The sequence below is a fragment of the Aquila chrysaetos genome, chromosome 17, assembly GCF_900496995.4.
Source record: "Aquila chrysaetos chrysaetos chromosome 17, bAquChr1.4, whole genome shotgun sequence".
Taxonomy (NCBI): Eukaryota; Metazoa; Chordata; class Aves; order Accipitriformes; family Accipitridae; genus Aquila; species Aquila chrysaetos.
This window is the reverse complement of record NC_044020.1, coordinates 23,637,560-23,651,247: the sequence shown is the minus strand read 5'-3', so window position 1 is coordinate 23,651,247 and position 13,688 is coordinate 23,637,560. Positions and strand designations below refer to the sequence as shown.

The 13,688-nt window shown below is 38.8% G+C and overlaps 1 protein-coding gene across 1 annotated transcript in view; it reads left to right on the top strand.

The window, feature by feature from the left end:
- The window catches only part of VWF (von Willebrand factor), a 145,801-nt gene that overhangs the window by 85,172 nt on the left and 46,941 nt on the right, over positions 1-13,688 (top strand). Inside the window, exons 31-34 of the mRNA XM_030040818.2 lie at positions 3,348-3,491; positions 4,473-4,637; positions 6,986-7,029; positions 11,458-11,635. Of these exons, the coding sequence (XP_029896678.1) occupies positions 3,348-3,491; positions 4,473-4,637; positions 6,986-7,029; positions 11,458-11,635 (531 nt within the window). The remainder of the gene's footprint in view (positions 1-3,347; positions 3,492-4,472; positions 4,638-6,985; positions 7,030-11,457; positions 11,636-13,688) is intronic.

Sequence of the window (13,688 nt, the reverse complement as noted above, 5' to 3'; positions counted from 1 at the left end):
TCGGAGCAAGCTGGAGCGGAGCCGGCAGCAGCAGTGGCCCAGATGTCAGCCGCTGAAGGGGTGTACGAGACACGAGGTGGTCTCGTAACGCCTGAAGCCATAAAGGCTCAGACCCGGTCATTGTAAAGCTAGTTTAATTATGTCCAAGATGCTGTGCACTCTCTTTCCAGACTTCATATAGCCTTGTGCTTGGTGATATTTATTTCACCCTAAACATTTTAAATTTCCTTTATTGGTACGCAAATGGCAGATTACTGTTATGCTGCAATCTAGTAGTAAGAATATGTTCAAGTTGGTTGGTTTATTAGCAGTCAATGTTTTTTTATCATGGCCTCTGAGGAGTTTGGTATTTCCCTCCCTGGTGAGACAGAGACAAACAGCTGAGAAGTGACAGCTTCCAGCTTGGGATGGTGACTTTCTGAATCCCTCTAGCAGGACAAAAGTGTTCATTTGATCATGTCTTCAGACACCTGGCTCTTTTCTCTAAAGTTGGCTTCAAAATAAGGGGAGAAATCCAAAGAGTTTTTAGTACGCTAAAACAAATTTTCCATGCATTAAATAGAGTAATTGTTTTTGGGGAACTTTGAAATAGTCCCTGGTTCTATTACAATGGATCTTGATTTCTTTTATTAGAAATTATAAAAGTAATGGGTTTTCCAGTTTACAGATATGTATGGAAGTTTCTGAAAATTTTCAGAATTAACGGGGGAAAGAAAAATGGAGTTGGAGCACCTGGTGACCACACCAACCACGCAAAAGTCAAAGGGTCATTAAAAAAAGACGAACACAGAAATTCCAAGTGCTTTTCACAAATGAATGAAAAATCATTTGTGATTCTTACTGTGCAAAAGTTTAACCTAAAATATTTGAAAGTTAAAACCTGAAATACTTTTTTTATTAATTATTTATAGGACAAAAGGGAAATGAGTCAATTTTCTGGCATAGTGACCATCCTGGAGCAATCACGGGGATTGGAATATAGTTATATTAATTTTCTGTATTTTGTTTTATCCCTTAGTTATTATAGGTAACATGACATTCTGCATCTAACATCTACCTCTACAGACGTATAGAGTAACTACTGGACAACAAACCCATTTGTAGCAATGATTGTGAGACAGCTGTATAGGACATGAGTTAATACCTGGGGTTAGTTAATTTTTCTGGTCAGGAAAAGTAGTTTGTGAAGTGGAATCGCCATCACCAAACTAATAATGATATTTTAAAATATGTTTTGTTGCAAGTAGAAAAACATTCAAAATTTTGAGGTTTTCACTGGACAGAAATTCTAAAGTGCTTTTATTTCATGTGTAAAATATAATTCAGAATTATAGTGGGAATGAAAATCAAATTATAGGAATGAAATGAATCTACACAGTTGGAAGAACTAAAAAGATAATCATTGCATAGCAAGAAACAGCAGAGAAACAAGCCATTTTGTTATTAAATTTTGTTGAAAGCTTTCTGTTGATTTTTCTCCTTTTTTTTTCTTTTTTTTTTCCTTCTGATCATAACTGACATTTCCAAAAAGCGTTTTGATTTAAACAAACGTGCATCTTTCTATTTGAAAACTAGTGCTTGGGAAAATATGTGACCCCCTCTAGACAGGCGATTGCTAGCGGAGGTAACGGCGCGTGACAGATGAAAGCTTGCAGAAGGAGAAATTGATGTGGATCCTATTCCTGCAGTAGGTCTGACAGGGCCTGGCAGCAGTTCCTGGTGGGTCCCAACTCTTCTCTTTAGTTGTGGGCATCTCTGTGGAAAGATGACACATGAAGATGAGGCTAAGGCTCTGGGGAGGAAATAGCGATAATGGGCTAACGGGGAAGAAGAGGTGGCTGGGTAAGGTGGGAAGGGGATATGAGGCTGTCAGTCAGGGACTGTAAGGTGTATGGGACAACGTGAAAGGATGGGGAAAGCAACAGTAGTTGAGAAGGGAATGTCGCCTCCAAACCAGTACTGTGGCAAAGGAAACATTTGGGCTTTTTCCAGATACCTGTTCTAGGCTAGATTCTTCCAAGGGGTAGATTCTTCCTGAAACCCTAATGTAAGGCTTGTGGAATTTCCAATTGCTGTTGCCGCGTTATCAATAGTCAAAGTGCTAAGTGAGCTTCCTACAGGTTGTCCGTGCTTGTAGCAGCTTGGGAGAAGGATGTTTGCTTCTACAAGTGAAAAGGAGTAGGTGATACAGTGAAAGAAGATATGAAGTGCAAAGTGTTCAGGTGTGCTAAGGTATTCTGGGGGTGTGCTGGTGACTTATCTATGATCTGACTTCCAGTGTTTTACAAATGTGTTTGATATTTAAAATTGTTCAGTGAATTCCTCAGGCAAACGTATTTCTGTTCCACTGTTACTGCAGATTACTCAGAGGAACGATTCTTTCGAGTATTTGTTATTCACTGTTCACTGTTTGCCCTGAATGTCACATCAGTCACACGGTATCGTTTCTACTTCCTAACCTGATAACTTCCAAGCCCAAAGGAGCTTTTAAGAAAGCTGCATATCATGATTCCCAGTATAAATATTTGTGCAAATACATATCTAAATACAAGTACCAGCAAAGCGCTCTGTTGCTGAGGTCATGATTTTGAACAAAAATTTGCCTGAGTGTTCACAGATGTTAAATGAAAGTGCAGCAGCTACCCATTTTTGCCAGTTTGTGATTTGGTAGCTAAGGTAGGACTTCTTTGTGTTTTGTGGTGTTTGGTGGGTTTTGTTTGTAGTTTTGGTTTTTTTTTTGTTTTGTTTTTAATATGGATTGCCCAGTTATATGCTGGGTTAGTCTGAGTCTAGATTTCAGAGAGGTTGCTGGTAGGAGGGAGGCAAGATACGCTTGCCATACCCATAGAAAAAGTTGACCAAATTAGGGAAGGATTAGATCTTCTCTGGGAGCCGAGCAACTTGTGTGTGCAGTTCAGGATGGTGTGAAGTTGTAGATCAGATAGCCACTTGATGTCACTGTTGTTCTGCAATTGTGAAAAAGTACATATTCTACAATATCTTTTTCCTTTTGTGTAATGCAATGGTAATGTTTCTGGAAAAGGTAACTACTAAAGTGAGGAGCGTAACTTTATCCTCGTGGCTAAGGGAAAGGTAGTAAAATTCCCATCACTTCAGAGATTGCGGAGCTAAGGATGGCCCTCCTGTGTTGGGATGTATTAATAGTACTGGTAGGTTCTTAATAGCCGAAATCTTTCATGTAGCAGCAATAAAACAGGCATTAAAAGTCCTTCAAGAAAAAGTATTTTCCAGTACTCTGTAACCTACTAATATAACGTAAGATTTATTTTTATAGTCTCCTATGAGTTTTCTATTGTTTCTCTCATTTACCTCTTCTCTCTTCTTAGGAAAAGCCATTGATTTTGTAGTTCAGAGTGCAATGTCGGAATCCCACGGAGGGAGACCCAGCGCATCAAAGGTTGCAATAGTCATCGTGTCGGGGAGATCAGAAGACACCGTGGAGGCTGCTGCACTTTCTGCAAGAATAAACAGTAAATCTCGTTTTGCTGTCACTATTTTTAAGCAGAGTTGTTGCTTTTTAAGTAATGCAGTAGAACAAAGGATGAAAAATTAAGGCACTGGTATGTTCATATAAGTTCAGAACTCACAGTGCGTTATGTTCTGGTAAGAAACAGGCCTGAACAAAACGTGCCTGAGGAAGATGCCTTTGACTTACCGGTAAATTCAAGACCAATCTGCAATTTAAGCTAAACAGCTTCTATAGGTTTCATAAATTAGTGGCATTTCATTTTCCAAGGTGCCATGGATAGATAGGGATGACAGAAATGTGTTCTAATATTATAAATTCAATACTGTTGCAGTACAGTGAATCTTGAAACGTTCACTGTAATAAAAATAAATAAAGAGAGGATGTGATCAGATTCTGCACTGACCTATACAGGAATATGCTTTTGCTATCAATGTGTGCTGCATGATTTTTCTTCAAGTTTTCTGGCTGTAGTCTCTGTACCTCAGATTCCTCAGGTGTTCAGCTGAGGAACATTGACTTCCTTTGTAGGTTGCTCTGGGAGCTATTGAATAAGCATGGACTAAATAACAACTATCAACTATTTTTTTTTTTTTTTTTAATTAAATGGTTTGAAAATAATCCAGTTGCCATGTAACTGAAGAAAGAAAACAACATATTGAGATTTTTTTACATTTGGAAAAAAGTGAAGGTGGTGTTATTAAGTCTGCAGCTGCATTTTGTTGACTATGCATGATTGTATTATGCTCGGGACTAATAGAGCTCATCTTAGCTAACACTGTGATTAGAGCATAACCATTTCTGCCCTTAATTGCCTTTAGCCTATGTGGAGGGAGTGATGCAAGTAATACATGAAAATTAACTGTTGGGGGGAAAAAAGCTTTCCCAGATCTTTTTTTCTAAAAAGCAAGTGAAAAAAATACAACAGCAAAGACCACCTTCTCCTGTGCATTGCCCACTTAAAACCTTTCTTCTCTTTTCCTAGGGGTATCCCTGTTTCCAGTTGGGGTTGGGAACAGATATGATGAAGAGCAACTGAGAACTTTGACTGGGCCATCAGCTGCTAACAGAATCATGAAGCTTCAGAATTTTGAAGACTTATCCACTATGATCACACTGAATAGTGAATTTATTAACAAAGTGTGCATGGGTAAGTCCAATATAATTGTAGCCTCATAACTGGAGGAAAACCCCCAAATTGAAATGCCAAAACCAGAGTGCTTTTTCTTGATTTGAGAAGTCAGCTCAATGCTCCTTTGATAGTGTTTCACTGACAGTCATCACAAATGCTAACATAGACCCCACCATCACTCAGGTGTAACAAAATGTGAGCCCTTTCAGCATGTAGCCAACTGCTATTCTAATCCACCAACTTTCAGCAAGATTTTTAAAACTGCTTAGGCCTGAACTTTCAAGCTATCATCTTATTAATAATCAGGGCTGGTCATTAACTGAAGGACACCAGGAAAGCTCAAGCTGTCACAAATGAATGGGGGCATGCTTCAGAAATGTTACAAGTTAGTTGTGAATAAAGATTCCAAAGATTCCATACCTATTTTTCTGCACAGACCTAAGCATTGTTACATGTATGTCTACAAAGAATTCAGCCAAAGGGTTAGGAAAAAAAAGAATAAGAAAGAATTAACTTTTCCAGGAAAACAAATACTGGGGAAAAAAAGGTATAAAACATTTAAAACATTCATTTGTTTGTAGATAGCCATGCCCCCCATGTAAGGAAACTTGCTTCAACTCTGGCCAGTATTTTACTACTTTTGCCTCCTTGGTCTGTGTGTATATAGATATTTATTATTCGTGGTGGTGTTGTTATTTCTATTACAATAGCATCTACTTGTCCTCTCTGCAAACCACTATCTCATCGTGTTAGTCATTGCACAGGTTTTTACCAGCATTACTAGGGCTTAGTTACGTCTCCATTAAAATAAGTGGACTTTTTTGCAGAGCCAAGTACCACTAAGAATGAGGAAGTTGCAGAGTGTGCACAGTCCAGCTTAGAGATATCCGATCAGTCTCCACTGGGATCACTTCTGGCATTTTAAAATCTCTCCAGAGCATCAAACAGCTGCCATTTTCTAGATTTAAACAGCTGCCATTTTCTTTCTTTTCTTTTAAAATAAGCTTTTAAAGATGCATTTCCTCTCCTCTCACTGTAAAATATGTGATTTTCTTGCCCTAAATTACATTGATCCAAGATATAGGATAGGGAGCAGGAATTTGAAGCTAGTAACTACTTTCTTATTTCAATCTGTGCTATAACCTATTGGTACTAGAGGTGAAAGCTTTGTATTTTTATGAAAGCTTTTCCGACAGCACAAAGTGTATGCTCAAAAACTTGAATGATAAGTATCTTATATTAGACACCTAAATCTGAAAAATTTAGGTCTCCCTTTTGCTGATGATAAAGCCTTTGCTACGGAGTGGGAAACTGTCATCTTTTTGTGTGTGTGTGTGTGTGTGCTTGGTTTTGGGTTTTTGTTTGTTTGTTTTTGTTTTATTTAAGTTTCTTACAATCTGTAAAGTGTAATTTTCCCCTCCAGACTCATACAGTTGGATTTCTTGTACGGAGGGAGTCTTACTTTATGTATGGAAGTGTACCAAAAATAATACTATTAAAAAGGTTTAAAAGATTTCCTAAATGCTTTCAAAATACATTACTTATCCTGGAAAAGACAGAGCATGGAGCAAATATATGCTAGCAAAGTATAGTATTATATAAAGAGCTTGCTAGTCAGTGTTTTAATTTCCTAGACATGTGCTTATCACATTGTCATGCCATAGTACTTACATGAAATTACTTTCCATATATCTTTAGGTGTGTTATGAGAGCACAAAAACATAGAAACTGCAATTCAGTGGGTGCCTTGTGACCACCTAACTGATTATATAAAAAACTGCTCATCACAGTAATGCCTGAATGTACAGTAAATTGAATTTGAGTATTCTTATTGCAGCTATTTTCATACTTAGGCTAGTTGCTGACAAATCTTATCTTGAGGTTACTTGCTGTATTTATCTTTCTGCATTTAATAAATGTGTGTTTGTGCATAGGTGTGTAAATTCTTATTACCTGCTAATTACCACAAATATTCTCAATTCATCACAAGATTCAGAAGGAAGGCTGGACCCTGCCTCAGAGCTAAAACCATGATAATCTTTTATGTACTGTCTGGGCAGAGCTGTATGTCAGCACAAGGAGTGCTGTAGAATTACAGCTTACTTGCTCACAGGGTATTTTGGGACCAATGTCATTGCACAAGTCAGGTAATGCTAGCAGTAACAAAGTTTATGCATTCTTTGACTTTTGTACACTTTGAACAAATGCCTCGGTCTTCAGGTAGGGATTCTCACATTCTAATGCAAAAAAAACCTTCTTACAGCCTAAGTCACATTTTTTAGTAAGCAATCTGTATTTTGGTGACCACCACTTATAAGGCTGGATAAGGGTGTGAGATGGCTAAAATATGTCTGTCTCTCTTTCAGACCCTGTCAGAGAATGCATAGATGAGGATGGAAACAGAAAGAAAGTAAGTGTATTGCCTGGGTCATCCATCTGGCTTTCAAGTTACAAAGTTCATGCTGGACCATGAATACCTTCATAGATAATCTGAAACAAAATGTGTTGGACAATATTAAGAATTATTTTTAGGAGGAAAATGTTAGCTTTTGAACTGATGGGATAACTTTGCACAAAGGAGACTTCCTCGAACAACACCTGATCTTGCAGCGTGTTGAATACTATTGAAGGCAGTGCAGAGCCAAAACCTGTGACAGTGTGTCTTCCCTGACAAAGAAAAATGTATTTCCATCACCTGGTGAAAGAAATTCTGGGAAAGCTAGGCATGGCCAAAATAAAGGTGCATGTACAGGGTGAGCCAATGTCATTGTCCGGACCCCCTCCTTCTGCTAAAATACAAGTACCTTGATCCTATGAAAAATTTATAGGAAGATAATTATTGTGTGATAGTCAACTCTCTAGGGAAAACCATCTCTTATGTAATGAAATCAAAGTTCTTAGTTTTCATTTGCAGAAAAGCTTTTATTAATCCTGAGAAAATGCTCGGAAACGTTAGTACACCTGTCCGATGTATCAAAAGTGATCTGCTCTAAGAAAGGAATGATATAGATGTTATAAATGGTTCAGTTCCTTCATCTCAGGTGAAATGCCAAGGTTTTTGAGTGCATATGATACTTCATGCATTTAAAAATATTAACATAAGCTTGTTACATGTTTTCTAGTAGGGGTCAGTTATGAGTTCTACCCTAGGATTTATCTTGAATTTCCAGTACATTAAAAATATTCCTTTGATTTTTCCCTTGTGAAGACATGACTGTAAGGAAGGATGTGACTAATAAAGAAATGCTTATGAATTGTCTAGATGCAGGAAATATACTTATATCAAAGCTGCCTTACATGGTTGACCTTGGTCAGCTGGTCAGAACACAGAAAGGCTTTCGCTAGATCAGACACTAAGTGTAACTTGCTGGCTTTGAGGATGACAACCTAATTAAGAAAAAAACAACGAACCAAAACTAAACTTGAAAAACTTTCTTAATTGAAAACAAAAAATAATCAGATTCTTGTTGTTTACTCATTTGAATTCCATGTGTCCAGGCCTCTGGGCTCCTAGGAGCAGATACAGGTACATGTAGATAAGTGCTGGGAAGGCTAAACGTGAATTTCAGACAAGTCAGGCTTCATTTTTTTGGTGGTAAACTGAAAACACAATTTCCGTTCTGGCTAAAATGTTTTTGGAAGAAAAGAGGGCAGGCTCCAGTCCATATAAAAATGAACCACACTTTCAAATGGTAGCCTTTAGGGGGATTTTGTGTTACCTTTTCTGTCAGCCAGAAAAAATGGGGTTTAGAAGACACTGCCGACATGGTAGCCGTTGCCTTTTGGAGCAGGCTGTTGAGCGTCCTGTGGTGCCCACAGGACACTGTGGAGGTGTTCTGCCTCTGGTGTTCAGCACCCACGCTCTGAACTCCTCTGCTGCCTCAATGGCAGCAACGTGCCAACGTTGGCCTGTTATCCTCTTCCAGCGTAGTTCACAAATCCACGGGGATGAAGAATCAAGGCTCTTTCCTAAGTCAGAAAAGACAGGCTCTTACATCAGATCCATAATATTTCAGGCGTTACTCAGAGAATTACTGCAGGAGGCTCAGTTCCCCAAGCGGGATGTCTGTCATGCACCTGGAGATTGTGGGAACTGATCTCTTGCAGTTTGCAAGGAAATCGGAGTTCTCAGGATCAAAAATCTCAGCCTAAATCCTATCAGTATCGTGAGTGATATGATTTGTTATGTTATTTTTGTTATTACTTCTACCCTGGAAATGACGGTCGAAGGAAGATTCATGGCTAAGGTCACTGTTAGTAGCAGAAGGATGGAAGATCAATCCATCCAACCCCTGTATTATGTGGCCAAAACTAGAAGTCAGGGAAGAACGTAAGTAAGAATATATGAAAATTCCCTGAACTATCCTAGTCTTGAACAATTTGGGACTCAGGGACACCTTGAGCTGCAAGTGGCACCTTTTTCTGTTTGATAGTGCTCAATAGTTTTCTCCTCTATGAATTTGTTCAGTCATTCTTTGAATCCACGTCACTTTTTAGTGCTTACCAAATCCAGTGGCAAGGAGTTCCAATAATGCTAAATACAGGCTGTGAAAAGAACCACTGTTTTAATATTTGAATTTGTCAGCTGACAGAATATGTGAAGGATTATGATAGATTAAGGGTTTTTTTAATGTAGTTAATTTTCATCAGTAGTCTTGTTTTGATGCTTTTAAGCAGGCATAATGGTGATAATAGAAGTGTAGATACTTGTCTTATAGTGGTAGCACTTCGCTATACAGATCACTTCATGATGATCTTCTGCATTTCTAGTCTACATGTGGTGGTAAAAACCACATTCCTAAACTAACTGTTTCCGTAGCATGACTTTACTAGCGTATTGTTCAGCACTTGGTTTAGAGAAGAACAAACAACCAAACAAAACCCTGACTAAATTAAAAGGTGCCAGCTGATGAAGCCGGTCGAGGTATGTGGCTCGCTCTCCTGCAGATGCACTGTATGAGAAAGATTCTGCAAGTCCAGGTCCGCAGGTTCAGAGCTCCCTCGGAGAGGAAGTCTGAGGCTTCCTCCGGTGTGCTGGCAGGCTCATCAGTTTCAGCAGACTTATCCTTCACGATTTAGAAACCTCTGCTTTTGCTTTCCTTTCTGTCCTATTTTTACTCCTACGATTTCATATCAATTGGGATTTTAGGCTTTCTTTGTCTTCAGAGTCCCTGTGTTTTCCTCTGCACCAGCATTCTTGGCTTTTTTGGACCCTTCAACTGATATTTTTGTTTTAATGTTCTGTGCTTTGCTTTTCTTGTCCAGCTCTTAGATGTTTTCCAATAGATGTTCTGTTAAGGAGTGAAATAAAAACAATTAAATATGTATGGAAGCCAGCGGGTCCTTTGCCAGACTTGCGCAGCTGTATATGTACCCTTCCAGGTGCTCCACTTTCAATGAGTTGTAGGCGAGACAACTATAATTAAAAACCATTCTATTTCTTCCTATCTAAATATTTTCTCCATACTTAAAGCTCCTCATGTTACTTTTTTCACAGCTTCCTCTAGGCTCACAAGCCTGGAAAGTATTAAGCCGCTTTCAGGACAAGTTGCCTTTTTCAAAGTCCCGAAACATACAAAGCCGGTCCAGTAAATTAACATATTTAATATGTAAATTTTCATGGCTGCAAATCTGGCAGTTCTCTTTTAGACTTGACAGATCACATAGCTCAGATACTTTAACATCACTATTCTTGGTTTGCACATTAGTGCCAAGAATAGTCTGTGAATTTTGTTGTGGTTACCTAAGAATTTTATCACTTTGCTCTTCTCTTTCATGGGAATGATGGGTAAGCTGAAAAGGAGAGGATGGGAGATGACCTTGCTCAATAACAGTCAACTTTTCTTTGCCACATGTTTCTGCCTGTGAATATCAAGAAATGTTATCCAGTTTAGAGAACCACTGTCTTGCTTGTTACTAGTGCTTCTGGACTTACCTGTGTAGAGATAGGTCTGGAAAGGGCTGTTTCCCACATTTGGGGATATTCTTGGGAATGCAGACCTCAGGGATGAACACTCTATATTGAAATTCATTGAGCCTATTTATGGACTTTAGAGCTCTGCGGGACTGGGGCCAGAGAGCTCAGCTTTTTGCAGATATGAATCTTGAGATATTCCAGATTGTGTCCACATCTATTTCTCTGTCATTTGGTAGTATATAATCCTGGTGCCTTAAAATTTAGACTGTCCTTTAAAAGATGAGAATATATTTTATATTTTGTTTTTAATTTTACAAAACCACTATGCATATCTAACAACATGAATCTGGTAAAGGAACAATTTCCCTTCGGGAAGGGAGGAACTGTTTTAAAGTTTTGGAGTTGTGGATAGAATAACTAGAGTATTCCATGCCTTTCTAGCTTGGAATAAATATTGTTAATTCCTGCTGTACCATGACCATCTGTGATCAGAGCTCTTTCTAAAATAATTTTATGGCTTATGAAAACTAAAGGCTTTGACATTTAAAGAAAAGCTAAGAGGAATTCTTTGTTGACTATGCTATTCATGCATGCTGTAGGATGGCTAAGCTAACAATAGATGGAGTACCAGATACTTCATTCTGCTGTAATAAAACATCTCCTGTTCTAGACTATTATCCTGTGCTTGGAATTTCAGAGTCTATTTCTTACAGTGTTGCTAATTTAAACTTTCTCATCCTCATGAAGTCCTTAATACACTGCATTCTATTATTTAATTATCCAAGGCTAATTTGAGTAGCACTGCTGTCAGTGTCACTTTACTTGCTAGCTGTAGGATCGTGTCAGCAGCCAAGTTTTGCATTTTTCTCCCCTCCGCCCATGTTCTTCTCAATTATTAAATATCCATGTCTCCCCATCTAGCCTGGTGACAAATGGACATTACCGGACCAGTGCCACACCGTGACATGCTTTCCAGGAGATTACACAGTTCTGGAGAGTCACCAAATTAACTGTGAGAGGATGCCAAAACCAGTATGTCACAGCAATCTTCCTGCTGTCAAGGTTGAAGAAACTTGTGGCTGCCGATGGATGTGTCCGTGTGAGTATCTATCTTTGCATGTAAGCCTGTCCTTCCCCATCGCTTGAAATGTTTATCAGCAACGTAATGCTGAATGGAGCTCTTCAGTCATTGTACACATCAAACATGATTTTGGTGGGGGGAACTGATGCTGTACACTGGTTAAGAAAACAGCTAGGAGCATGAAAGCCTTACTGATGCCTAAATGTGTGATGCTATATGCAAGTTCAGGACTACTGCGAGCTTATTTTTTGCGTTAGCATATCTACAGTGTTTTATCAGAGAATCTCACACTCAATTTCCAAAGCTGTGTGAACTGGGAAGGAGGATGTATGGAAGAAAACAGAAATTTATCTCGCAAGCTGTAAGCAAGTGATGTATTCTTGGTCCGCCTCTAGGCTTGAGGGTTTGGCCTGACCTCAATCAAGCACACATATTAAAGAAACAACAATAAAAAAATGCTTCCTCCTTTTATAAAATCTCACATTGAGTATCTGAGCAGAAACGGTGACCACTGTGTGATTAGTACCTTGGCTGAGGTGACAGGAACAGAAATTAAGTGCACCCACTCGCGTTTGCAGGGCAGAGGGGTTCAGCCCTGAGGCTGGTGATCCATTTACTGAAAAATGAGACCCTTTAGGAAAATCCCGCATATGTGAAGGGAAGACTTGAGGGAGGAAGAATGATGATTTCAAGCAAAAAAAACCAAGCTGGAACCTCCAGATCACCTCCATGCCCAGACAGATGCTCTGGCAATGGTGAAACGGAGGCAGTGATGCCTGGTTGCATGAAGTCACGGGGAAGAGCACTTCGTGGGGGAACGAGGAGTAGGCTCAGCCGCTGGGTCTTTCGGTACAACTCAGCCCGAGTTTGGGGACTGAGCCTTACCTCCTTTCCGTGGGAAATGCACTCTAGTCATATGCTCGATTTCCATACAAATTAGTCAAGATGTTTGTTTGGAATTAAATGTCAAAAAGATCAGCTCCAGTAGCTCTTAAACGTTGTAGCTTTACAAAAGAATGCATTTCGACAGCCCAATCATGCATGCTATTACAGCTAAAATTTGCAGAAGTCTCCAAAACAGGAACCTGTAGGTGTTATACCATTTAAATCCTGTTCAGAGCCTGAATACCTTTGGCTTTAATGGAGCTTAGGGGACTGTACTCCCCAACATAATTTTGAAAATTGGGCTTATATCTAAAGTCATGTGATTACTTTCAGAAAGTAAATCAGAACCCAATATATACTTTCTCTTCATAATGTATAATCTCAATTTAAAATGTCCTCTGACAAACTGGCGGTTTTAAGAACAATTTCTTCAGGGCACTGCTTGAAATACCTAAGCTGGGTAGCTAGATTTTGATCCCTGAACTGTTAGACATCCAAAATTTCAACACCCTAAGTTTTAGCATTTCGTAAAAGCACATTTGATTATCCAAACCCTTTAAAGCTAACATTTCTGGTTTGATACAAGTATTTCAAAAAGGTAAAAAGATTTTTAGTTGAATAATCATAAATATTTTATAATGTTTAAAAGATGCTCGTAGTGATATCTACCCATAAAAAGTGCATCTGTAATAATTTTCTTGATCCGAAATATATTGATAGTGACATGAAAGCATTACTTTTGGCATTCAAAACCTGTCTTCATAATGAATTTCTGAAAGGATGAAATGAAAATTACCATTTGTACTGTTAGCTGATTATCATGAAAAGACCTATAGTTAACCTGAGATTGCTGCTGCTTAACATGAGCTAACAATTGTTTAACTCTTTATGAATTTAATGAGCCATGGTTCCCAAAATTTAATTTTTTTTTTTTTTTCTCCCCCCCAAGGTGGTACAGCTTGTGAGGGAAAAGTAGTAAGTTTTCATATGTTATAGAAGGAGAGGATAAAAAGTCCCCAATCCCACCCAGTTGATCAAAACCCCACGGGTGAAGTACCCTCATTTCAACGACTACTCAGCGAAACCAGGGTGATGCTGTGTCATCTAAAGCAAGGTCCGTAGCCGGCGGGAAGGCTGATTGTGATGCCCTATGTGCTGCAGTCAGAGCCAAAACTCACAGCAATCG